This window comes from Aristolochia californica, unplaced genomic scaffold (assembly GCF_029961685.1).
Source record: "Aristolochia californica isolate CCGP_79_NKW_82.1479 unplaced genomic scaffold, dmAriCali1.0.hap1 SCAF_4, whole genome shotgun sequence".
In the NCBI taxonomy this organism is placed as follows: Eukaryota; Viridiplantae; Streptophyta; class Magnoliopsida; order Piperales; family Aristolochiaceae; genus Aristolochia; species Aristolochia californica.
The window spans coordinates 1,978,178-2,000,893 of record NW_027182103.1 but is presented as its reverse complement, the minus strand read 5'-3'; the positions used below and the strand labels follow the sequence as shown (position 1 = coordinate 2,000,893).

At 37.2% G+C, this 22,716-nt stretch overlaps 4 protein-coding genes across 4 annotated transcripts; 3 read left to right on the top strand and 1 right to left on the bottom strand.

Moving 5' to 3' along the window:
* The first annotated feature begins 39 nt into the window (after positions 1 to 39).
* LOC137963040 (regulator of G-protein signaling 1-like) lies at positions 40 to 8,307 on the top strand. The gene is made up of 12 exons (XM_068810219.1): positions 40 to 106; positions 193 to 289; positions 1,035 to 1,155; positions 1,247 to 1,310; positions 1,392 to 1,476; positions 1,692 to 1,765; positions 2,716 to 2,910; positions 3,600 to 3,688; positions 6,624 to 6,862; positions 7,142 to 7,266; positions 7,577 to 7,698; positions 7,791 to 8,307. Exons 2-12 carry the CDS (start codon positions 213 to 215, stop codon positions 8,016 to 8,018), a joined length of 1,419 nt encoding a protein of 472 aa, XP_068666320.1. The 5' UTR covers positions 40 to 106; positions 193 to 212; the 3' UTR covers positions 8,019 to 8,307.
* A 209-nt stretch (positions 8,308 to 8,516) lies between these two features.
* LOC137962970 (very-long-chain 3-oxoacyl-CoA reductase 1-like) lies at positions 8,517 to 11,314 on the top strand. Its single transcript, XM_068810126.1, has 5 exons — positions 8,517 to 8,777; positions 8,889 to 8,988; positions 9,787 to 10,565; positions 10,736 to 10,805; positions 10,946 to 11,314. Exons 3-5 carry the CDS (start codon positions 9,928 to 9,930, stop codon positions 11,177 to 11,179), a joined length of 942 nt encoding a protein of 313 aa, XP_068666227.1. The 5' UTR covers positions 8,517 to 8,777; positions 8,889 to 8,988; positions 9,787 to 9,927; the 3' UTR covers positions 11,180 to 11,314.
* A 1,412-nt stretch (positions 11,315 to 12,726) lies between these two features.
* On the top strand, positions 12,727 to 15,231 carry LOC137962456 (very-long-chain 3-oxoacyl-CoA reductase 1-like). The gene is made up of 3 exons (XM_068809328.1): positions 12,727 to 13,664; positions 14,409 to 14,478; positions 14,705 to 15,231. Exons 1-3 carry the CDS (start codon positions 13,027 to 13,029, stop codon positions 14,957 to 14,959), a joined length of 963 nt encoding a protein of 320 aa, XP_068665429.1. The 5' UTR covers positions 12,727 to 13,026; the 3' UTR covers positions 14,960 to 15,231.
* Positions 15,232 to 15,784: 553 nt separating this feature from the next.
* On the bottom strand, positions 15,785 to 22,293 carry LOC137962546 (26S proteasome non-ATPase regulatory subunit 7 homolog A). The gene is made up of 10 exons (XM_068809475.1): positions 21,997 to 22,293; positions 21,161 to 21,253; positions 20,995 to 21,076; positions 20,117 to 20,213; positions 19,227 to 19,302; positions 19,037 to 19,095; positions 18,830 to 18,952; positions 16,358 to 16,415; positions 16,194 to 16,279; positions 15,785 to 15,997 (listed from the first exon to the last, which is right to left on the bottom strand). The coding sequence occupies exons 1-10, from the start codon at positions 22,181 to 22,183 to the stop codon at positions 15,926 to 15,928; spliced, it is 933 nt and encodes a 310-aa protein (XP_068665576.1). The 5' UTR covers positions 22,184 to 22,293; the 3' UTR covers positions 15,785 to 15,925.
* Between the last annotated feature and the right edge of the window lie 423 nt (positions 22,294 to 22,716).

Below are 22,716 nucleotides of genomic sequence, written 5' to 3'. Positions count from 1 at the left end.
TGAAGTAAGCAAAATGTTCCCGTCTTTCCCAATTCTGGATTTCTTGGATCATGGGCGTCATTTTCAACGGTCAACAAACTTGTCTGGGTGCTCCCTCGTTTGAAAGGTCTGCTTACTTCAATGCCAGCGCAGGCCAAAAGTTCTACCGGTCATATTATATAATCAGACCTCTTTTGTAATTAAATTCCACAGTAGAGCAGGCAAAGATCACAATGGGGAGATGCGCTCCGGAGGGAGGGTGCCCTAGCGACTATTTGGCTGTAGCCGTTGCAATTTTATCCGTCATCGTGTAAGTTCAATCCTCTCTGGTTGACTTCTCTATGTTAACAGGGGATTTTAATCGTTTGGAGTTGATTAACGATAACGGCTTCTCTATCCAGATTGAAAAATGTTGAGTAAGCTTGACCGCTTACTGGGTAGATTAGTTTTGAGGAAATATTTGTTGATATATGGGTGAGCTGGGTATGTTCACAACAACTGAAAGTGGTGAACTGAGAGTCGACGGTGTTATTGCTGCGACTGCACTGCCACCATTATAGGAGAGTTGGGCAAGTAGGGAACCGTATCTGGTCATAAATTTTAAAGGAGACATTCTAGTTTTTCTTTTTATCTTTCTCTCTTGTTTTTTCTATTGCTTTTGAGCTGTTGAGCTTGTGGGTTGGGTTCATTTTTGGGCAAAGATACTTCTAGTGCTGCAAAATCGAAGGAGAGACCCTCTTGGGATCTCATTTCTCACTTCCTATTTCAAAACATGTACCTGTAGTATTTTTTTTAAAAAAAAAGCGGTATTTCATTCTTGCAGCTGTTGCAAATTGAAACCGGTGATGTTGCGTTAAGCTACACTCCTATTCTCTCACCGGGAAAACTCTAGTTTTTTTCTGAAAAAACCGTCTCTGTAAAAATTCATCATTAAAAGGCACACGTTCTGGTGGATATTGCGAATTGGAACTGGTGATTTAGTTCTGTGGCATCTTTTGATTTTATATAGTCATGATTGACCTACTTGAATCATTTTTGTCTACTAACTTTTTCAGGCTGCTTGCTCGTGTGATATTCCCTTTTCTGGTTTATAAGATTCCTAGGGCAAATGTTAGCGGCTTCTGGCTTTTGATTGTTCAAGTCATTGCCAGTATCAACCTCCTGCTGTCATTAGTGGTATAGTATAATTGAATGTCATATAGATGTTTCTCCTCTTAATTTTCAACACTCTTGATTTTGTCTAATATATCCTACCGAATTCATGTAGATGTCATTTAATTATCTGAAGTTTGGACATAGACAGCCATGGCAGTCATGCTATCTTTGGGCAGGTTATTGCAAAGATGTTTTTCTTCTCATGGGTTCATGCGTCAATAATTAAGTCTTTTGCTAATGCAAGGCAAATTTTGCAGTGTGGTTTGAGGGTCCACTTGGGTTTGGTTTATTGATGTGCTGCCGTATTGTACAAGCATTCCAGCTCTATTTTTTGTTTGTGAGGTTAGTCACTGATTACCTTTTTTTTTTGAAAAATTTAGTCATTGATTTCTGCAGACAGGCTCATTTAGTTTTTTTTATTATTTAATTTTGTGGGTGGGTGTTTGATATCCAGTTTTTGGTGAGTTTTCTAAAAAGGAGACTGTTCATTGTAGCGTTATTTTTTCTTCAGTATTTTACTGCTTGATTTATCATGCCCTCACTATGTGCTAGTTTAGGCGGTGTTTACCTCCAGTCAAATCATACATGTTGCTTCCGTTCATCCTCTTTCCTTGGATAGGTGCAGCTGCCTGTAAGTTAATTGACATACTTTTTCTTTGTTCATTTGCTAAATATTTAAAGCAAAATACAATCTCTTCTCCTCATTTCAATCGACTTTTGTATAACCATTTACAACCAGCTTTGGATTTTTAATGCAAAAGCTTATATGACATAATGTTCTTAAACATATGCACATTCTAATTAACTTATTTTGTCCAAAAATCCATTTAGTGTCTTACCATTCTGCTTTAGTAGAAGCATTATCTGTCTATGTTATGAAACAATTATAGCACTTATTCTGGGTCAGATTAGTATATTGGAGTAGTGAAAGTTGAAGGAGGAACTATAGCAGGAACAGACTATCTTTTCTTGTGGCGATTCTCTTCTATGGGATGTGCACTTAGCAGTCTACCAAAATCACTCAGGGTCCAGCTGTGAAACTATATATTTGATAGCATAGTTTGTTTAAATTTCTTGACTTCAAATTGAAGCAGACATTTTGGATATCTGGAAGAGAATGATTTCTGAGCTTTTGGGGCAAGAGTTCATCCAATGAAGGATCATTCAAAGTCTTGGTTGCCAACATAGTTGTAATGTGTATGATTTAAAGCATTTGATTAGATTGGGGGGAAATGCTCTTAAAAGAATACTCTATCATGTCTCTTTAACTTTTTTCATTTGCTTTTTCATGCATTGGTTTATTTAGGAAGCAACTTCCCTTTGCATTAGTATATTTTATTGGTGTTTGACTTGGTTAAAGTTTGTACATGTTTCTCTCTGTTAAAGTCCACACATTTTTCTGTTTTCACTTTATTACTTTTTGTCCAGTTTATGTTTTAATCTGTACATCTTACTTTCACTGGGTTCATTTATGTTTCAAATTGATGTGTCTTTTAAATTAGCAATCCTTCCTTACATTCCATTATCATTGGCAAACTCCTTCGTTCAAATATGGACTGCATTGTAATTTTTTTGGTGCAGTTATTCATATAAAGAGACCTATGTCTCCCCTATGCCACTTGAAGAGTATTCACTGGTCAATACCTGTTGCATGCCTCCATGCATTATACATCTTGGTGTTGCTTGGGATTACAAGGGCTATTCGGCACATTGAGTTCAGATTTCAGGAATTCAATGATCTCCTTATGGGGGTGCTTATCTCAACCTTTTCTGCAGGTGTATCTTCTAGTTGTTCTATCCTTCAAGTTTATGAATATTTTTATTTTATTTGTCTCACCACCTTAATTTGAAGTTTGTTTCCTCTGTTTGACCTGCCGATGACTTTCTTTAGGTGATGCTTAAGTAGAGTTCACATCAAGTTGTTCTAGTCTTGATTCTTCATTGACAATCAGTAATGCAAAGAAGTTGTTCTAATCTCTCACTTACCTATGGCCATCTTGGGTGCAGCCATCTTGGGTGCAGCTAACTATTTATTGATCCGAATCATGTGGACCCAATTGGAGATGCTTCTTCCCATCTCAATCTCCAGCTTGATTTGGATTGTTATTGAGATAAAGCAATAGGTCACTGGCAGGAAATGGAAAACTTGTCTATTGTAATTATATTGATTTCAGAATGTAGTTGTGGTTAAAATACATTGTGGATATTACGTATCTCATAGCTGTGGTGTTTTAGCACAAGTTCGGATTTTTTTCTGATTACTTGCACTTCTATATGAGGCTTTCAGAGTGGATCGGGCCTTGGGCTGGAAGCTTCATGGGGTAGTTTCTAGCATGAGGCCTTAGGTTCAAGTCTCACCAGGGGAAAAGGGTGTAGTGTGCATGTGTAATCAACGTTCAAGAAAATATGTCTTTCACCTTCTAGTTCAACAATTTTAACCTTTGTTTTTCTGTCTTTACTGGCAGGAACCTGGTTTGCTGCTTATGTCACTAATGAAGTTCATGAAGATATTCAGTGGCTTCAAGTGGTGTCAAGATTTTTGTTGTTAGTAACGGTATGCACTTTTATGTCTTTGGTAATGGGATTGAGATTTTTTGTATAAAATTTATTTGAATTCTATTTACGCAACAAAAAGAAAATAAAGTAGCCTTGTTGGCTGCATTAGTAACTACTCTTTTCTTTTCCCCCATAGAAAAAGGTACAATGCACTATTTGTTGAGGCCTAAAGGCAAGGACATACAAAAATTAAGCAGCTGCAAAGGGGTGAAGCGGGGGGGGGGGGGGGGGGGGGGAGGGGGAGGAGGCTGGTGTTACTACGAGGGATTGTAGGGAAACCCCCACTTTGATTAAATTATCAGCCATACAATTACCTGATCTAAGAATGAGAGTCCAATTGCAAAAAAATCAGAAGCAACATCAATAATCTCATGGAAAGCTTGCCAAGGATGCCAAGAGAGGTCATTCTCCTTCTTGCACCAGTCAATAATAACTTTGGAATCGCCTTCAACATAGAGCATCCCCAGTTCGAGTCTTTAGAAAATTTTAAGCCTGGACTCAAAGCTTGAAAAAAGATGTCAAGTGTGAAACGCCCAAGGGACCCACATAAGAAGCATTAACCACCTTCAACTAGTCTCCTCACTTGTAGGAAATCGAGAGAGATGCAACAAACGTCCAATTATTTCTGATGATTCCACTATTATACTCCTGAAATTTCTTGAGGGGCTCTCCTGGAAATAATGAGAGAAAAAATTTAGTCATGAGGTTGTCCACAGCTCAACTTCCCATTGAAGTGTCTCTAGTTCCTTTTGAGCCAAAGTCCCCAAGGAACACATTCTAAACAAGCAAGCAAGAGTATTTACTGTTTTCCCAGTCTTTGGGAGGGCAATTCCCTGACTTTGAACAATCATCCCTGGAATAATTGAGGAGGACAGAAGCTAATTCCAAACCTGCTGAAAAATTGGAGTCCATATTTTCCATAAGAGGGGGCAGTGCAGAAGTAGGTGATTTAAGGATTCCTCATTTGAACAACAAATTCTGCAAAATTTACTATCAGACACTGCACCACGCTTCCTAAGATTGTCTAATGTGGGAGTTTTTCCTTGTGGGGCACTCCAAAAGGCGAATTTACCTTTGGGGCTAAGAGGGACCAAGGTGGGCTGAGTCATGTACTGGCTCGCTGCTGAAACCTTGTAGGATGGTACCTAGATGACAGAGTGAAACAGCAACTAAAGAGTGAGTCTAGATCAGAGAGTCACTACACAATTATATAAACTATCAATAGAGGAAGTAAGGAAGCAAATCTCAGCAGTTTCAGCATCATTTAATCCTCTTCTTAGGTAGAAGTTCCAGCTCACATTGACCTTGTCAGGGGGATGGCATTGGCAATCAAGCATGTCAAATTCAGCAGTCATATTAAAGACCAGAGGTTGACTGACATTTAGAGGTCCTGGTCCCAACAGGCAGTCATGCCAAAACCTGGTAGAAGTTCCATTTCCCACATAAAATCTGATTCCTTCAACAACCTTTGGGAGGACTCCAGCAAAGGATTGCCAAAGGCTGTTTGCTACATTTGCCCTTTATTGATGTGGACCAGTGGGTATCAAGTGAAATACCTGGTTGTCTACACTTGATAACCAGTGGTCTAAGTGGCCTATGCACTTGACATCTTTGACAAATTCTTCCGCTCATCTTCAGGAAATTAGGAAGTCAATTAATTATCAATGTTCCCTTTTCAGGAAAAAAAAATGCTATGTGCCAACTACATCACTTTGCATTAAGTGCCCATGCTTAAGGATGATTTCTTTAGGAGGAATTTTTTCACAGCTATTACATTTACAGTTGCATTGACTTGTACTATTGATTTAATGAACATGGATCATCAGTAGAGCAACTTTTCACTTCTGATCTCCTTGATGAGCTTTTCCATTAAATTGAGAGGTTATTAGATGTTTGAGAATTCAAGGACTTAGTGCAAGCATGAGAAATTAATTGAAGTTCCTCTATACAATGCCCAAGTTCTGGATGATGCTTAGATTTGTGAATCTCAATGTAGAAGCATGTTAAATTAGGATGGAGTTACTTATCTGAGCATACCTGAGCAAATGGCTTCTTAAGTTAGCAACACAATGACCAGTAGAGGCTAGACACATGATGAAGATAAAAGGCAGATTTTAAGAGTCAAAGTGGCAAATGAGAGGCTTTATGGGTGGTTACACAACTGTGGTACTAGATTGAAGCAGGCCAGTTGAGATAAAATGGAAGGAATGAACTTAATTGAATAGCTAAAGCTTGAAAAACATCCATTTTGCTGCAACAAAAACAGAAAATGTAAATTTTTTGAATTCAAGAAACCATTAGTGCTACATTGACCAAATAGAATTAGCATATTCAGCACAAGGTATCCCAAAGATAGGTTGTCTTTTTTATGCAAATGCAAGATAAAATGAGTCCAGATAATTTTATTTTTGGAGGAAAACCATTTTTTTTTTCATTATGTTTTATATGGAGTTGTGTTGCCATGGACCCCACTGCACATGATGCAGAGTACTAGCCACTGTAGCACACGTGAAGCTCCATGGAACTTGCACTGTCATTGGTCTTGTCTACCCTAACGTTCTGATTGAGTGACAGTCATATATGTATCTCATAACTGGGCATGGTTCAATGTACTAAGTTTCTTTGCGCTGAATATTGATCTCCAACTGTGCTATGTCCATATTTGAGATTTGTTTTTGAAAAATGTAAAATTCTATTACGGGAGAAAAGAACACAAGCTTTGGGAAGGGAGAGAACGAAGTAAGATTTTCTTTATGTTAAAAACATCAAGGTAACTTCAATAGAAGTATTTAGTCCTAACGTATATTTGGTCTGACCAACTCTGTTGCATGAAAGTGGAACTTCGAATACTACATGTTGTTGTTGCTTTACTCAATACTGAGTTTTGGATTTCCACTGTGTCACTGTGTCTGAGGATTTGAATTTCAACACAGGCTAGTGTTTTTGTGCTTACATTCTTTTCAATATCAACAACTCATCCTCTGCTTGCACAAATGAGCTTGAGGAGGAGGGAGTCTGAGGATTTTGATACCATGGGCCGTGCTTTAGGAATTCCTGATAGTGGATTACTCATTCCAACATCAAACACATTGGACATTGATCTGAGTGAACCTCTTGAGAAACTTCTTTTGAATAAGAAATTTCGTCTATCTTTCATGGCCTTTGCAGACAGGTTTGCTTCTGCCCTCTGCTCTTTTGATAATATCAAGCCATGACTTATTATTTGATGTGTAGACAAGTTGATGTTATTCTTAAATATATTACTGGTCTCTTAAGATGACATGACATGCACTATTGTGGTTCCTTCCAGGATCTATAATCATGCTACTCTTAATTCAGTTTGTCATTGCATTAGTTAGATGTACTACCACCAAGAGACCTTTGAGGTTTTATATGATATTTGAAACTCTTTTATCTTTATTTGAAAATAATACTTTTCATGTATTTGTAGTTGTCTTGCTGGGGAGAATGTGCATTTCTATGATGAAGTTCATGAGCTCGACAAGATTCCAATAAATGATCCTGTTAGAAGGGTCTATATGTCACGTCACCTTATTGATAAATACATTGTTTCTGGTAAGTTTGGTAAATACATTATTATTGATAAATACATTGTTTCTTCTTCTTCTTCTACTGCTACTACATCAATTACTACTACTAATGTAGACACCTGAAAGTGGTCTTCATATAGCTAGATAATAACGTCTGATTTGTTTTACTTCCTTCATATATGCAAAATTTACAAAAACGAAGTCCAAGATATTCCTTTAAGCGGGCCCATCTACTGCTGGATCAATATCATGAAATTATCCTAGAACTGGAATTTTTGTACCATGAGCATCTTTTTTCTAAGGCTACTCCTGCTTACTTCCTATCAAACGTGTAGGTTCTGAGATGGAGGTCAATATCTCACATCGAGTCCGTGAAGATATTCTAGGCACTCAAGATCTTGCTCATCCTAATCTCTTCAATTCTGCAATAACTGAACTCATGCAGCTGATGAAAATGGTAGAACTACCATTTCTTAACATTGGGTGAACTCCTTGTGTTCTCTAACACTTTCATTCTACTGCTAATAGTTTATTTCATTACTCCTGCAGAATTTGGTAAAGGATTACTGGTCTTCCATGTTCTTCATAAAATTCAAAGAAGAAATTCGGAAGCAATCTGATGCCAATGAACTGATGGAGCAGTTGGGGGGGTGGGATTACTCACCTAAACTGAGTTCAGTTATCAGTACAGACGACCCTTTTCACCAAGAGCATCCGCAGAGGGGCTATGATCACAAATATGATAATGAAGACCTGAACCCAAAGTCGTCAGTATGATACTTAATCTTTGTAAAATATGTTGTCCTTATAGAGAACATGATTCATACAAAAAGCAAGATTGCATAACCTGCAAGTTCAGGATATGAGAAATAGCAAGAAAATAGCTTGGAATGTCAACAAGATAGAGATTAAATGATTGTATAGTCCATTTCTAATAGCTTCACTGCCCTTCAGTTTGAAGGTGTGTTCCGGGCCAAAAGTTCGACCCGGATCCACTTATCGGGTTTGATTTTATATTTCACTTTTATAAATTCATACATTGATGTAACTAATGCGTTGATCATGATCGGACGGTTGAGATAGCATTTTGCATGTTTTACTCCAAATTTGTTTGTGCGCATTCATGTCATTTATGGTGGGTGTGAAGGATAACTAGGACAGGCGCATCAATGCAAGCCGAGTTGGCAGAGAGTTTCAAACTCTGAATTCTTCGTCTGTACCGGATGGCTGGTTCGACTATCGTTTCTCCTACTGCTTTTGTTTCTGTGACAAAAACTTCCTCTTCTGCAATTTGTCTGAGAGCTACAACTCTTCTCTCCCATAGAAAGACTCTACCCTCAAATCCTTTCACCCCAACTTCTGTTCTTCTTTTTTGGTAAGGCAAAGCAAAAACCGTGGAATTCTTGTAAAGGGGGGAGGAGTTTGGTTGTTTCTGCTTCTTCTCTACCTGAAGCTCTTCTGTTTGACTGTGATGGTATGCTAGTTGACATTGAGAAGGATGGCCATCGCATTTTCTTCAATGACACTTTCAAAGAGGTTGCTTGGCTTGTTCCTAATTTTTCACTTTTGGGTTTAGTAGTTTGATAGATTGCTTTTAGTTAGATGTAATATTTGATTTATGTTATTTTGTTTCATTGTTTGTTGAAGAAAGACAGGAATCCATAGCGTTTCTTCACAAAAGAAAGACATAATTGTTTATGGCCCTTATTGAGAAGAATTTACTTCCTCTTCGACCCAGTGTTGCAAGGTCAGTTACAATTTCTTCTTAAAATAAAAAAGAAGCTTCATTACAATTTGAATCACCACTTCTCTATGCTGTAGTTGAAGCTGTAGACTTAGAAGACATATAACTAGTTCTTTAATGTTGCAAAACAAATAGAGAAAAGAAAGATGAAAGAGTGTCCGACTCACATAATTTTAATAATAGTATGAGTCATTGTTCTGTATTTAGCTTCTACACTTCAGCAGGCTATTACATTTTGTTTCTTACTCTTCCAACTCACCAAGTTTCCACCAACAAAAATACCCTGTAATGGATACCTTTACGAACAACAACCACTGGAAGATGTAGATCACTTACCTTAGGTACCTCAAATGAAACATTTGAGCCCTTCTCTTTTATTAACTTAAGTGAGACATTATAAAATTATAATAATACCCCTTCGTAGCCAACTTGGTCCATAAGCTCCTAAATTGAAACATTGCATACAATTACCTCTACATACGTATACTAGTAGTGTAAAATGACCAAAATATCCTTACATAGATTTTAACAAAATACTTTAAAGTACTTAGCTTTGTCTATGATGTTAACGATTAAAACATGTCGAGGCTTGTTCACAATGTGCTTGGTAATTCAAACCACCTACCAAACCAGACCAGGAAATGAGTGTTCATCGAAGAGAGGACTCTCGTTTTACTGGAGATCCATCCACCTGGTGGTTTTCTTTCAAGATTTTCACTGTTTTTGAAAATAAAACGTTTTTAATGCGCATAAATGCCATGCCAGGTTATTCTTTCTTATTTATGTATCGTCTTCCTGCAGTCAACAATCCGTCAGGACTTCATCAGTTCAATTAAGTGTAACAATGGCGGACAGGTGATAAAAACATGAGCTCCTGTCAGGATCCAACTCTTCCAGATTCGAACAGAAACTCCTTTGTGAACCACAGAAGCCTCTGCTTCCATGGAAGCACTCCTTGTCGAGCAGATGAGATGCCAACCCTTCTGGGTTCTATTTCTCTCAGCTCTCGGCTTCGTCTCCCTGCTCAAACTCTGTGCAGCTTTTCTTTCTTGGGTTTTCGTCACCTTCCTCACAACAGCAAAGGATCTCAGAAGCTACGGCTCGTGGGCTCTCATCACCGGACCCACAGATGGCATAGGGAAAGCCTTCGCCTTTCAGCTCGCCCAGAAAGGTTTCCATCTAATCTTGGTCGGTCGAAATGTTAACAAGCTCCAAGAAGTTTCAGACGCAATACAGAGAGATTTCAGAAGAACCCAGATAAAAAAAATAGCCCTGGATTTCTCCTCAGATCTTTCCGATGGAGTTCGGCGGATTAAAGAAGCCATGACCGGACTGGACGTAGGCATTCTGATTAACAACGTGGGAGTGAGTTACCCGAGTGCAACATTCTTCCATGAAGTGGACGAAGCAGTGTGGAAGAACGTAGTAAAAGTGAACATCGAAGGCACCACGAAGGTCACGCTCGCTGTTTTGCCGGAAATGCTGAAGAGGAAGAAGGGTGCCGTTGTTAATATCGGTTCAGGGGCCGCCACTGTTGTTCCTTCCTTCCCTCTTTATGCTGTTTATGCTGCTTCGAAAGCGTAGGTTCAGTTGTACATTTTTATTTGTGGTTTTCTCAGTGATGGATCCTGACCGTTAAAGGAAGAACAGGAAATGGGTCTGCGTTGCTCTGATTTGGATTTATTCTTTTCATGGGAATGTAGATCTAAATCTGTTTCTGTTTTTTTTTTGTTTTTGTTTTTTCTTGCAGTTACATCGATCAGCTTTCAAGAAGCCTTTATGTGGAGTATCGGGAGAGTGGTATCGACGTGCAGTGTCAGGTAATAACAATTTCTAATTTTATATCGTAATAAGAATTGGATCGAATAGAAGTTAGAACAATTGATTATGATAATGAGTTCAGATCAGCTTGTCGCGAAGCTGAAAATGAATCTAAGGCTGAAGCATGTTGGTCAATCAGCTACCACTGTATGTAGCAACGAAGATGGTGCCCTTCATGAAACTCTCCCTGTTTGTGCCTTCACCTGAGAGATTTGCTCAGTCCGCCCTCCGGAGGATCGGCAAGGGGCCGCGCTGCACCCCCTACTGGCTCCATACCATCCAGTGGTGTTTTGCCCGTCGCTTGCCAGAGGAAGCCATGGATGCCTGGCTTTTACAGCTTGGTATGAGTAGGAGGAAAGAGACCATAGGTTGAAGAAGACCGGTGGAGATTCTATTTGGAATTTTGAATTTGTGTGTTGGGAGTGGTTAGTAGAGGATGGTTGTAGCTTGTTTGTGTTGGAATGACTTGTCTTTAATATGCATGTTGCGTCTTCGCTAACAGACAATCTTTTGGCGCAATGGTTAGTAACAGTTTGTTTATATGTAATTTTTATTTAATAATTTCTATTTCTCTAGTCATTAATATTACATGCAAAATTATGAAAAATAAAAATATAAATACACACACATCTGTATATATATATTATGCAAAATAAATAAAACATTAAAAATAAGAAAGGCTAATATGTTTAATGTTTAAATAAAATAATTAAATATGTTTAATGATGGTTTTTTTATAAATATGATCTTATTAGATGTCATATATTTAGACATGCCAAATTAGAGGTTGTATTTTAATTATAATCCAATTATAAATGAAATTAGTTACATAATTATTTTATAAATTAAAATAATGACATAATTATTTTAAATTTTTTTAATAAAATCTCTACTATATCATAAAGAGGATTTTTGTCTACCTCACACCCTGTCCCATTTTTCCTCCGAGCTATGGTTGGTTCTCCTTCCTTTTCTGTATAAAGTCATGGGTGGGATTACCTCTTTCTCCTAAGTCAGTATTTTTTTTTTCATGTGAAATTATGGCTATACAATGAAAAAAGAAGTAGAATATAAATAAATATAATATTATAATTATTTAATAAAAGAAAAAAATACATTTAAACGAGCAATTACGACCTAATTCTAGGACGTAATTAAAAACCAATAGTTAATTATTTTTTTCAAAAATTCTAATAAACAGGAGGATTCCTTTTCTCACAAGATTAAGAGGAAAATTGAAAGACATAATTCCAAAGGAGAAGGAGAGAACCTTGCTTTTGTTTAGGGAAGGCAGTTTTCCTCAGTTTCCACGTGAGAGTTTGATTATCCTCTCTCAAACTATTCTATAATTTATTTTTTTTTAAAAATAAATTCAAATTCAAATAATTTCATAATTTTTCTTTATATATTAGAACAATACTAACAATTAGGTCATATTTCTCCACTATACTTTCATTTTCTTGTAAGTTTAATCAATTTTAAGTTATATCGGACCTTTAAAATTTAACATGTATCCTCAAATACACGATATGTATACGTAAAAACTATGGAACTAGTTCATAAACAGGTTAATATTTTAAGAATCCTTTCAAGCATGAATCCTTGGCCCTCAAATACACTTTGTAAATTATATGTATTAGAAAAAATGAAATTTGATGCAAAAATAGAATATTTTAATCAGGCAAGCAAAACTCATTGATCATTATTTTCTCAAATAATTTAAAATTTAAACGTTTGGACTTGAATTTGATTTCAGAGCTTTTACGGTGAAGATAATAAGATAGGAGGAAGAGGTTGTGTGTGACAGATACGGAAATCCGGGATGCAGAAGATGATCTGATCACTGCATTTACACTCATTTAAATTACATACCAATTTTCATTCACTGTGATGCCAAAGAGTTTTAATGGTTTCTGGCCATCTGCTTCCAACCACCCATACCCATATGAATTTGACGCCCACCTGTTTTTTCCTAACTCCATAAATTCCATCGCCTTCTGTTAATGTCTGTTACCCAATAAATCAAATCAAATCCCATTTTGGTTCCCTCGTAATCTTAACACCCTTCACGCAAACAGCTTGTTTTCCTTCAGTTCTGCTGCGAGTCCGCGATATCAGTTGATAAACTATTTCTTCGGCTTTCTCATTTAATCCCCTTTCATCCATTTGAAACCATCTCCTTGTTCACTACGGTGTTGTCCATCTTACTCCAGCAGGGCAATGGAGCTCTGTTTCACTGAACAGCTGAAATCACAGCCCACCTGGGTTCTTCTGCTTGTGTCTCTGGGATTCCTCGTTCTAGTTAAGAGCTCCTTCAAATTCCTCTACTGGGTCTATGCCAACTTCCTCAGACCAGGCAAGAATCTCAGGAAGTATGGCTCCTGGGCTCTCGTTACTGGACCTACTGATGGCATAGGGAAGGGTTTCGCTTTCCAGCTTGCCCAAAAGGGCCTCAATCTCGTCTTGGTTGGTCGGAACCCCGACAAGCTTAGAGAGGTCTTGGATCAAATCCAGGCCAAGTATGGGAAGACGCAGATCAAGAATGTGGTGGTTGACTTCTCCGGCGATCTGTCCGAGGGGATTCAGAGGATCAAGGAAGCTGTTCAAGGGTTGGATATCGGTGTTCTGATTAATAACGTCGGGGTTTCTTATCCGTATGCGAGGTACTTCCATGAGGTGGACGAGGACTTGCTCAGAAATTTAATTAAGATTAACGTTGAGGGGACTACGAAGGTCACACAGGCGATTCTGCCGGGAATGCTTGAGAGGAAGAAGGGTGCTATTGTCAATATTGGATCTGGCGCTGCTATTGTTATTCCCTCGGATCCTCTGTATGCTGTTTATGCCGCCACCAAAGCGTAAGTGTCTGTCACTCTGTTTCTCTTTTAATCTTTTCTTCCTCAAAAATATCAAAATTTTAAACATTTTTTTCTGTTTTTCAAAATGCAAAAGTTTCTAAAGGCCTAATAACTCCACGACGACTGGTTTCTCCATCTGCATGGCCATAGCTTTTATCTGCATCACGTTAGAGAAAGAAAAAGCATCCCAATGACTCTCAAAACATCAAAGTGGAACTACTAGAATCAGCCTTCATTCTTAACCAGAATCAGGGAAGTAGTCAGATCTAAGGCTTTGCTTCCTATGGAATTTCCTATATTTAACTGGAGACAGCTAGTCACCTTGTGGCCTTTTTTTACCTCTGGAATTTGTGGTTGTTTGTGGGGTTTGCATATGATTAACCATTGTTAAAAATGTAAAAAGCCTACATGCTTCTGTCTATGTCTGATAATCTCTTGCACTGCTAGCATGAATATCTTCAAGATTAGTACCCTTAACTACTTGTCAAAGGATGTTCTGTTTAAAGTGTCACAATTGATTAATCTGTGTATTATTGATTTCTTATGGAACTTAGATAGCAGAAGGTGGATTTTTAGTGAAGCTTTCCTTTTGTTCTTCAAGAGAGAGCTCAACACTTGACCTTCCAGATAATCTCAGTGTCATTTGCTTGCTCTGTCGATGTTTATTCGTCTGTTGTTTGTTGAAAATAAAATGTTGGAATCCTTCTGAGAATTAACTGTTTGATTTTCTTGGTTTGATTTCAGTTACATTGATCAGTTTTCAAGATGTCTTTATGTTGAGTACAAGAACAAGGGGATTGACGTGCAATGTCAGGTACACTATTCAACATTTTAGGCTGAATCTGTTCTCATTTTCTATTCATGGGCATTGCATTTGCCTACTGAATTTATCAATTTTGCTTCATTAGAGATTCTTATATGGCTGAAGAACATGCAGTTTTACTAATTGAAGAACCTAAACATCGACGGGCAAAAATAAATAGCATATGAACTAGTATTTCTGTGCTATATATCAATGACCCATTTTCTTGCAAATTTAGGTTCCGTTGTATGTGGCGACCAAATTGGCTTCTATTAAGAGGTCTAGTTTTTTTGTGCCATCATCTGATGGCTATGCTCGTGAAGCGTTGCGTTGGATTGGCTACGAGCCACGGTGCACACCTTACTGGCCTCACTCTGTCATGTGGTATCTGTCTTATTCTTTGCCGGAAGCGGCTGTAGACTGGTGGCGTCTTGGATTCTGCCTCAAAATTCGGAGGAGAGGACAGCTGAAAGAATCAAGCAAGAAGGAGTAGCAACTTTTTCTTTCCTGTTTGGACATTCAGAAACCTAAAAATCAAGCTCAGAAGCTATCAAATGCATCAGCTTGTTTCCCTTTTTAAGATGCTTATTTGACTTTTTAAGATTACCCCTTTTCATTTGCTTGTATCTTTTTAAGTTGGATTCTTGAGAATCAAAGTATTTGGGTACTTTACATGCTCTAATGGAGGATTCCTAGAGTTTTGGTTTGCAGACCATTTGGTTCTGTATTTTATTGGTTAGCTATGTGACCCAGTGTTATCTGAATCGGTTGGAACTGTTAAAATCTATATTCAAGTGTGCCTTGTGAGCAAAAATTGGTTCTACCGATCTGGTAGTGGTCGGATTTCCGAGTGGCTAGTACCGGAAACTCCCTGGAAACAGCCTGAACTGCCCCGATAAATATCGGTACAGGCTAACTGGCTAATATTTCTAGGATTTCAAGATACCCGAGTGTGGAAACCCTGTCTGGTATCAAATCTGGATGTTATTTGTACAAGCTGAACCAGTCCCTCAAAGCTTGGATATTAGATTATCAGGTACTGAATGGAGAACCTCGGAACAGTGAGAAGATAAAAATTAAGACTACCGACGAGTTTGAGCATAATTTGTCTGCTGCGTGAACCATTAGCGAAGTAGTATATATAGAAACCATGAATCCGACCTCTGCCTGATTGATTTTAAAACTCCGGGCTCAAAACCGTGGTTAATTTGAACTTCCTATCGAAGAACAAGCTGATACCAATGAGAAAGTTTAAAGTTCGTATCTAGCCTGATAAGTAATTTAACGTGGTTGATATTTGTTTACCCTGTCGCAACTCTTGAAAACAGCCAAAAAATGACCGGCCATATATAGAAAGCTTTTAATCGTACAATTCCAATGGTTCTAAGCTCTTACAAAGTGTAAAAAAGATTCAGGTCAAAGAACATTAGCAGTACTGACAACTCGAGTGAGAAAATTCTTAACTTCCAGCTGCTGCTGGAATACCCGCTGGCTTGGCATCTTCCGCTTTCTCATGCTCCTTGTTCAGAATCTGCAATCAAAAGGCATGTCGGAAATCATGTTTAAGTAAAGCCTGGAACTAGCTCAGAGAGAGAGAGAGAGAGAGAGAGAAAGAGAGAGACTAATCTATCAACTCTGAGGCCAATATTCCTTTGCCAGCCAATGCTGATAATGAGATTATATAGAAAAGGCCTTCCCTATACAATTCAAAGACAAAAACGGATCACCTTATTATTGATCAGGTTGTGAAGAGCAATCACACTCCGGATTAGTGAAGAAAGGTAAATGACCAGCATCATGTCATTTGTTTTCACTGAAGAATACAAAATATCATGTATTAGAAATAGCAGATTCAACAACACTGAATCACAAGTAATTTCAGTTACAGTACCTGCAAATCCCTTGACAAGTTCTGTCACATTGAGATTAGGAAGTAAATTGAAAACATCCTGCACAAGGAATTAAGCTCTGAGAATCCAGACAAACCAGACAGGAACTCATAACTGGAAACAGACAAAAGAATAAAATAAAATAATCTGCAGCTAGGGATAATATGCTCTATAAACTAAACCAACCTCGTTTTTTCAGGCAGTTCAATTTGTCACATATTCTTTGAAATCCAAAAAAGCAATCTTTTCAAAATGCAAATGAAGGTTCCCTATAACTTCATCAAGGTAAACAAATACACTTCCAAAGTTCAGATTATCGTAGCCCTTAATATAAAAGGTTGATAAACCTTATCAAGACGATCAATAGATAAGCAAGGAAGAGGAACACGATCAATTACAAACAGATAAGACCATGACAGCCCCAAACCCACTTTTGGGAAAGAAGGTCATGGCATTCATCTGACAGCTTGAACCACTGTATTTTTTTCTTCTTTTTTGAATGTTATCATCCTCTGCTCAGACTTGAATCCATGACCTCACCCTCATCCCCACCCCACAACCAATGCAGCCATTGAGCCATGCGACCAATCTATAGAATGAAGGTTGCTAGTAGTTTGAACCACAGTATTCAGATAAAAAAATAGATACTAAAACCAGAGGTATAGAACAAACTCAACATGTACAGCCACCTGCATATTGACATTCATCAAATTCAAAATCCCAAATACATACAACAAATTTCAATTTTATGTACAACCATCCCTTATGAATTGGACAAATTCTTATATTTCTTCAAAAAATGTAATTATCATCATCAACAACATTTACCTGTATCCAAACGACATACGTATCCACCATAAGCCCTTCATTCAACACTCATTGTTTGCTAGTTCTACCATTATAAGGGCCTTCTTCATGTCTTTTCTCATTGTTTCCATTCATGTCAATTTCAGTTTTTGATAGTTCTTACTAATCCAACAATGACACATTGAAGATCTTCAAAAGGTTAAATATCACAAATCCCTACCATCACCAATCCTAACTAGATTTAGTAACTGCTGTCCCAACAACACTTCCTCAAATCCATTAAGATAACTCACTCTTGAACAATATTGTAACACAATGTATGGTCCAGCCAGTCAAACTAGTTTGACCATGTCTATGATCCAGGAATGGGTCAGTTACTTGCAGCTACTCCAAAATTTAAAAAATAGATTCAACCATGAATTTTGTGATCAAAGCAAGTGATTCTTAATACATACTTAGAAAAAACCGTTTTAAAGCATGCAGGGACTATTAAGGTAGTTTTGCCAGCTGAACTGTTTGAATTGATGGAACCAACCAATCACTAAGCTCAAACGGGGTACACTTACTGTTTTTGGGAAATAACACATAGGAAAATGCATCAGATGGAAGTCTGATGAAAACCAAATAGATACAAGTTCGTCTAATAGTCACACTCACAAAAAATGAAATTTGGGAGAGGGAGAACAGCCCTTACTGAGAATGGAGAACCCTAGCATCCCTAAAGAAACTAGATCGAAGAGATTAAAATACCTCAGATATTTAGAGGAAATAACCAATAATTTCAGAATCAAACTTTCTCCAAAAAATATTCAAACAATTAAATCAATTACTCAAAATGAAAAAGAAAACAAAAGAAGGAAAATGGGTTAATAGAACTACTACCCAAATTTTTGACAACAACCCTTATCAAGTAATGATGAAGTTTTAACAAGTTAAACTAACTAACAATGTCTACATGAAAAGTAAACCAGGAGCCTTACTGGTCTACCAGCAGACTTCCTAATGCATATTCACCCTTGGGTAGCCAGAAAAACCTAAAATGGGTAATACGAAGTCAGCCCTAAAATTTATTAACCATGTGAGTGAGTGTGTGTGTGTCCATTACCCTAGTGAGGTTTAAATCCAAGACCTCAAACTAGAACCCTTCCATATGGCCATTGAGCCAAAAGCCCAATCCATTAGAAGTTGCTCTGACTAAGGAGTCATACTTGTGCAGCTTAGTCACAATTGCCAAATCTACAACCAAATGTTTTTCTCTTTTCTCACTTTTATAACTTTTTTTCAAAAAAAAAAAAAACAAAAAAAAAGCCAAATGGGTTTTGCACTTTTATGGTTGATCATTCAATCAGTCCCACTCTCGTTGTCATTGACACAAAGTGGGTAGCCACGGTTTGTCCTTTTTTTTTTTTTTTTATGAAGATGTAATTTTATTAAAAAAAGGAAGAGAAAATTACAAAACTACAAAAGCGGAGGGCGCAAATCCTTAACAACGAGAGATTGCAGGAAAGCTCCCTCCTTGGCAAGCACACGGTTTGTCCTTTTCGTAGAAGGAAGAAAGAAAGATGGGAAGCTAGAGCAGGCCACTTAATACAATTAACCTCAAAGTACAGAATTTCTAAATACTGGCAATGCAACAACATATTATGTAGTTGCGAGGGGAGCTATACCTGTAAATGGTACAGAATCTCATGATTCAGAGGGAGCTTTCCCTCAACTACAAGGTCCAGATATCCACGTATTTCTCGTAATCGTGCATCCAACCCTTTCAAGGCTGCAAGCTTGCCAGTGACCTGAATACATCACAAGAAAAGGAGTTCTTTAACATTTTTTGTGTTTAATTCTACAAGGGCAAAAGGCTTCATAAGATACGGTACCTCAGTTGCAAGAGTACTAATGGTTGTATCTTTCACATCCCTTAGCAAGTGCTCCACTCCTATCAAAAAGAAGAAAGAGAAAAAGAAGAAGCACAGTTACTGGGCAAGTAAATTCAAAGTTTTCTTGACAATACAAAGCATCTGAGACAAGTGAGACAGAAATTTCTCTAGTCACAGTGAGTAAATATACCAATTTCTTCAACTTCATGGGCAGCAATTTCCGAAGGTACATGTACAAACACCCTCTGGCTTTTCTGAGTAGCATTCTGCAACCAATACCAAGTACCAGTGTGTAAGAAGCGAGAACCAAATCTTTAACAAGGAAATAAGAGTGGAAGATAAAACATGATAAGAATTATTACCAATTTCACACTATCACAATTTTAAAATGGATTATAAAAACAGTCAACTGCTCATTGACTGGATATAATTTTGACATACAATCTGAAGTACTCGTTTTTAACAAGATGCAAGTCAATTTGAAAGGATAACTCAGTTCAAATAGCAGTTCTGACCTACAAGGAATTTAAGAAGAATGAATTAAAAAGATCCTAGATGACAAAATACATAGAATAGATGACAATGGCAATGCAATAGTTGCATGTCAGAAGGGTGAGGGGCCTACTAAAAATAGCTGTTAAGAGCAACTATCCATTCTGGATCAGAGAATGAGACTTGACAGTCAAGACACCATTTATGGAGAAATGAGAATGTCAAACATAAGGATTCTGAAGTGGATCTGCAGAACTAGAAAAGGATACCAGCCTAGCATTCATTAAGCCAAACCAACAGTTAGGGCAATGCTCCCAATCGATGATGATGAAGAAACAAACCAAAATGCTAATAAAATTTTAGAACGAAAAGGATTAAAATTCTCATGTACCCTAAAAGTCAATTTTTTCCTTTTGAAATTGATCTCACAAGTCATTTTCATCTAGTGTATCTGAAATCTATTTTTTTTTCTGAAATATAAATCCTCAACCGTTATTTAACATGAAGAGAAAGATCTATCACCGGTTAAGTGATAGCATAAAAATCTTAGTCAGCTAAACCTGCACATTTGGCACAAGATTTTCTCACCTCTTTGACTTCTTCAACAGCATAGTACGCTTTAGTAGGAATACCTAGCTCTTTAGGTTGGACATCAATGATAACCAAAACAGGATTAGGCACGTAACTGCAAGATAAAAATTAAAATAAGATCATTTTTTAAAGTTCAGAAGCCACATTTCAGGCTATATTTAGTAGCAGAAAATAAAGGACAACGTGCATATATTACAGTACTTACAAATATATAACTATAGCATTTATAAATAATTCTTAACAGATGTTTAGAAAATTATGATATAATATCATCATATAATCCAAGGACAAGCAAACTGATACTGGAAATGAATAGCTCGTATATTAAAGAGGACTGCAAGATTCAAAATGAGACACATTATTTAGCGTATAACGGCCAAAGATTGAGGCACACTGATTACATCTTAGAAGCTCCGATATCAGAAAATAAAAAAACAACAACCAACATAGTAAGGTTTGTATTCTTTTCTCTCAGTAATAAATTCACAACTATTCTCAAAAAAAAAAAAAAAAAAAAAACAACCAACATAACTTCATAAAGAAAACCAGACCACTAGTTTTACTATCTGCTGGTGAAAATGTCCAGCAATGGGAACAATCATAGCACCCTCTCTACAAGATATCACTACTCGTGTAAATTTTGTAATTACCATATAGAGGGATCCGGAGGAATAACAAACATCTATGAAGGGTGATCAGACGGATTCTGAATAAGATAATTGAACAATAATAAACAAAAGTAGTTGCATAGGAAAAGACTGAAAAGGAACAAAGGCTTCAGTGCAAAAAACGGAAATGATGAACAAGATATTAGCATATGTTGGACATGATTTCAGTAGCTTAAAATTAGAAGAAATAATAATCATTGAACATACTCATGAAACAACCCATGAATATCCAGATCATTCTCCCGCAATTTTGGGCCTGTACTGTACCAACCTACAACGTGCTCCTTGGCTGAAACAAAAGAATAATAGAATCATTCAGAAGTATCGAAACAGCAATTGAATATAGTGTCGAAACTAACAGACAAAGCCATACCATTAATTCTCTTGAACATAGCAAACATTGATTCATGATAGTTGTGATCAAGAAACCAGATACTTGGATCTTTATCATCTTCTTCGAAAGGCACTGTCAATTGATAATGAACCCAGCTGTTAGGCATTATGTCTCTTATTCACTTTTCCCTAATTTCTTGAAGTAGAAAAAAGATGGTGCAAAATCAGTGACGTACTCTGCTCTAATCTGCTACAACTACATAAGCGTTACATGGAGAAACATTTAAATAGCAAGGATTACGACCTTGCAAGTTATGACCCTAACTTGGAGGACTTAACCCTGAACTGGGACTCTAGGAACTACATAAGAAAGCCCTATGCCACTTTTTGGGACTTCTACAAACTCTCAGGATAGGGTTGCCACTATAACATGACTCACAAGATTACTAGAATACCTAATTTAATCTTTTTTAGTTGTTCATAGTTCAGTTCTTAACTGCGGACGAAAGGGGTTAGCAGGGTGGGATATGGAGATGCCGAGACAAACTAAAGGTTCGGCCGTCATATAACTGAACAAAGAGGAGTTCAGAGTCGGGTATTCATTTCCCGTGCTTCGAAAGGTACAAACTTTGAATTTTCAGATCTGACGATTTTGACATGATGATGATATCATAGCCTTTCCCGTTAACCAAGCGGAAGGCATTCCGTCACGGATAAAGAACACGACCTCAATGTCTACAGCATTCTTCTAGTATCTAGGAACATAAAACCCTAGATGATATGATAAATTCACTGATTTTAATACCAATATTCAAAACCACCCCGAAGGAGGAAGCTGTCGAATTAAAATCAAAGAAGGAACCCAGAAACTCTCACCTGCATAACTGTTGGTAACATCGACAGTGCCTTTGAAAGAACTGCCGAGGAGAACCCCTATTACACGTTTACGAGAATCTCTGGCAACTCGATTGTAATTGTCGACGATGCTGAGAAGAACAAGGGGGTGAACGATAACCTTCTCAATCGGTCTCGAAGAAATTTGCTGCGTCTTGATTACATCCATCTTCGCGACGTTCAGATCAGCAGCTCACGTAAAAGCAGTTATTCCTTCTCTTCAAAGTCTCTTCCGAGTTCTCAGCGATTTATGGGTAGGGGTGGCCGCTCTTCGAAGTCTCTTATATGCAGCTCGAGCTCGGCTGTAAAAAAAACTGGGCTGAATTCAGTCTTTTCCGAGTTCTCTATTATTTATGTTTGCATAATTTACATCCCTGATAATATTTCAAAAACATGGTTGAGACAAGCTTTGCACTTATGCATGGTAGCATTGTAAATATTAAACATAATCAAAGGTGAATAAAATGGTTATAAAGCCAAGGTGCCTCATAACATTTATTTTTCATATAATTTTATCAAATAATATTAAGATTTTTTAATTATTTTTCTAACATATTTTTACTTTAATTACTATAAATAAAATAGATTATTTTAAAATTTTCAGCTTTATTACTTTTTTATAATATTAACATTTACTATTTTATTTTCATATAATTTTATCCAATAATACTAATAATTTATAATTATTTTTAAAACATATTT